The following is a 3,838-nucleotide window of genomic DNA, read 5'->3' as shown; positions in this document are numbered from 1 at the left end:
TCGCAGTCGTTATCACAGCTTTATTGAGAGCTTATCGAATGATAACAACAGCAGCTAAATAAAAGCTCCGCATATGTAAATAGCCCAAAAAGGCTGAGACATTTTAAGTGTCATATTCTATTTATAGATCAGAATCAGTATTGCATAGCTAATAACTCAACATAACAAAGAAAAGAAATGAAAATTTTGGAGTATCCAGGACATAACTCTGAAATGTCTAGAAATCACGATGATTACGAATTTTTGAAACTTGCTAACCAATTTTACATGATTCTTATTTTATTGATAAAATTTGCCGTGCTTACGATGACTTATATATGGGAAGCGGGAAATGCGCAGAGTTGAGAGCGCGTACCTTCCACAGCTGTGGCCCGGGCTCGATTCAAAAAGTTCCGCCAAATTAATAGGCCTAAAGCTACATATTAGAATCAGAATTTGAAAAACAGAGGAGCCCCTCTCTGGCTCCCTGACGGCTCCATTTTGTATCTTTAGCTCAAATTGTTTTTTTGTATAAATTTTGAAACTCCCGTTTGAATGAAAACAGACCAGCTTTACGGGCCCTACAAGTTACCGGGAAAACCTTCTAGAAACGGGGCCCAGGAGTAACATGTGGGTCGAGCACGGTCTAGTGAAGGGTAAATTTGGATATTTTCTACTGTATACCAATTCGATAAAAGGAGTTTAAGAAAAGACCGCGGGACATTGTTCAGAAATGACCGTAATCGTGACAAAATGGAGCCCCTGGCTCCTGTAACACTACTTTATCTCTAAACCATCCTTCTGAGCTGACATGACATATCTCATCCAGTTTTGTGAGCATGGCAGAATCCTGAGCGCATTCTGCTTAAGCATCTTCACTAATTAAGGCCTGCTCAGTACTATTTCGTACTCATGTAATTAAGCCTAGCTAGCCTTTTCATTGAATTTATGTTTTATCATTCCTTAGACGTACAGACTAGGCTACTTGGGGTAATCTGCATGAATAAAAAAGCATACTAAAATATTTCGCCACAGGGTTCATTCTCCTGTTATAGTTACTAAACGATTTAATGCTATTTTTCACCTGTCAATTGTTCTTCAGAGCATTTGAATGCAATACACTATTTATAAGTGGCTCTAAATTTCCATCACCTTTCCTCTATCCTGACAGCCGACATTTTAAAATCAGCTTTAAAAAAAAACAGGACATGCAGCCGTCTAAGTAGAAATTGACTTATGCCAGAGAGACTACTTGTCTGATTGTCTGCTTTACTGCTTGTCTCACCCCACTAATCCTCCAGCAGTAAAGGAACGGGTTTAAAGTAGAGTTAAAGAGAACCATGACATTTGCCATTCCCCTGAGTATGATGAGATTCTGAGATCGGTTTCTGCTAAAAATGATAACAATTTCCACTGTAAAACTTGGTGCATAACAGAAAACTAATGCTAACTGCACCCACAGTGCACCGTACACCGCCTTTTTGTATCGCACCGTGTTCAGTGCATTTGGTTGACTCGTCTGATGTTGATCTTGATGTGGATAACGTACTTGAGCCTGATGACGATTGAGAGCAAAAAATATCTTTGTGTATAAGGCGATTGAGATTACCAGGCAAGATGATATAATTATAGGTCTGCACCAAGGGATTCTAGGGTAATTGAAAGGAAAAAAAAAAGAAAAACCAGTGACTAAAGATAAAACCCAAATGATAGCTAAAATGATATGCGTGCGCCTCAAAGTTACAATTTCTTTGTATCTGAGTCCCAACAGCATGGCGAGAAGTCTGTCCACGCTTATGGCCGTCATCGTTAACAAAGAAACGAAACATAACGCAAGGCCTGTTACGCGAGTTGCTTTAATTGAGTATTGACAAAGACTCCAGTGTTCGTGAACCACGGACATCCAATAGGTGGCATAGAGAGGCTGAGTAACCAGACCAACCAACAGGTCAGTTGTGGCCAGACAACGATACAAGAGTTTGGATGCCGGATGAAGGGAAGATTCTTTATGAAGGGCAACAAGGATAAGTGAATTCCCAAGAAATGCTGTGATGGAGAGGAGAATGTTGACAGCTGTGAATGAGATGGACTGTTGTTTTAATTCACCTACCCAAAGGGGGGAGCATTCTGATCCTTTAAATATTTTCGTCTGTGTTCCATTCTCCGTTACATTTGCTGCCGCCATCATCGTTCTTTACTCTTTATAATCTTTTGCAGATGATCCTTAAAAACAACGAAGAATCAGTTGTTAATATGGTGCTTTATCGATTTTTGATATACGTTACGCAAACTTGAGACGCCATGAACTATCTTTAAAAGTAAAAAGCCCATTTTGAAAACGCTAATCGGTATTGGTAAAAGTAGAAAACTCAATACATAAAACTATTCAAAATAAAGTTGTGGTTACAGATGCATAGTAACGCCAAAAAAGTATTTAAATTTTTGTCTCTGTTCTCTGCATGTCGCACCTGACTGGAAATTTAAGATAATAGCATGCTCTCTACCCATCAGACTGCATTGACCTCTGTCTTTATGCCCTAAAGAAGCCGTCTGAAAGTAGGTCTGGCGTTAACAGTTTACCTCAAACACCACCGACAATACAAGTTTCCTTCCCTTGGGGCAATTACTTTCCTGCGAATCATCTTCAGCTATTTACAATATAGAGTGAAGTTTAATAGTAAATAATTCTCTTAACAAAAACTCTCCATTTTTGTATGGCTCGACGTATTAATTTAGATTTTAGTGCGCATTAATGGTAAATTTACCGAGAAAACGTCCATTCGTAGGTGTTATAATTGTCTGTTCACATAAAAAGATAAAACTGTCATGCATTGATTGTCATTTCATTGCGATAAACTCCAGGCGACTAATGATCTCTGTCAGCTTTGCCAAACTAAAAGCAAAAACAGAATTACCTAAAAACTCTGAAGCGAGAAAATTCGAGAAGTGTGACGATATTACTTAAAACTAATATCTTCATGGCTAATTTACGTTCACCAACTAACTCTTCCAGTTTCTATATCCTCAATTCAAATTCGATGGAAATTTCAAAACGATCAAAGAAAGGCGAATAACCTCACTCTACCAAGCACAACATTACACGGTTACCATACCATTTGTAACGTAACCTTAATTTTGCAACTTCTTTCATCTCTATTACCCTCTTTTCTTAAATAAAACACCCTTAAGCAAGAAAATTCAATGTGTTTGTCTCATACAGACAGAATTCATTAGAAGCGATGCTGAGTTTTTAAGAGCGGGGTGTTAGCAGCTTTTGAATTCGATTGTTATCAATAAAATGAGAGAATGTTTTCTCACGAGACAAGCTGTAAGTACACGGCCTGTGATAGCCTCACATCTTGAATATTTGAATTAGGTAATAAGTTAGTGCTTTTCAGTAATACTACTGGCACAAAATAATCTGTGAATAGGGTATTGAGGAATATAATTTTTCCACTCGATTAACAGTCTTTTCAGTGAGATTTGATGCTGGTAACACACTGTAAACAGCTAGTCATATCAACCAGGTTATAACTAGCTTTCATTATTTTTATCATAATTTTCTTCGTTATAGTTTGCATATTTGACAGGTCTCAAACGATATCTCTTTATGAAAAAAAGATGATGATCTTCTTTTCACAATACTGACTTCAGCAGATTTTATTTTACAATAACTGTAGATATTCAAGTGCGCTCGTTGAAGAGCTATCGTCAATTGAACAAACAGAGAAGCATAGACTGTGCTCTGTTCCGGTGTTGAAAAGCACGCAGGAAGCGGGTAGGCACGAGAGGAGTATAGGGAGAAACACAAGATGTGTCGAGTGTTTCTCCCCAGACCTCTTGGTTTCCCTTTAGTTTT

The 3,838-nt window shown here is 38.0% G+C and overlaps 1 protein-coding gene across 4 annotated transcripts; it reads right to left on the bottom strand.

Moving 5' to 3' along the window:
- On the bottom strand, window positions 1-3,587 carry LOC148720766 (melanocyte-stimulating hormone receptor-like). 4 transcript variants are annotated; one of them, XM_088738862.1, is made up of 2 exons: window positions 3,093-3,587; window positions 1-2,202 (listed from the first exon to the last, which is right to left on the bottom strand). In XM_088738862.1, exon 2 carries the CDS (start codon window positions 2,165-2,167, stop codon window positions 1,214-1,216), a length of 954 nt encoding a protein of 317 aa, XP_088594988.1. In that variant the 5' UTR covers window positions 2,168-2,202; window positions 3,093-3,587; the 3' UTR covers window positions 1-1,213. The 4 variants fall into 4 exon arrangements, with proteins under 4 accessions (XP_088594988.1, XP_088594991.1, XP_088594990.1 ...); XM_088738865.1 differs by lacking the exon at window positions 3,093-3,587 and adding an exon at window positions 2,895-3,059; XM_088738864.1 differs by lacking the exon at window positions 3,093-3,587 and adding an exon at window positions 2,560-2,746.
- Between the last annotated feature and the right edge of the window lie 251 nt (window positions 3,588-3,838).

Source organism: Stylophora pistillata, chromosome 11 (assembly GCF_964205215.1).
Source record: "Stylophora pistillata chromosome 11, jaStyPist1.2, whole genome shotgun sequence".
Classification (NCBI taxonomy): Eukaryota; Metazoa; Cnidaria; class Anthozoa; order Scleractinia; family Pocilloporidae; genus Stylophora; species Stylophora pistillata.
The sequence above is the reverse complement of the archived record's forward strand: the minus strand, read 5'-3'. Positions and strand labels throughout refer to the sequence as shown.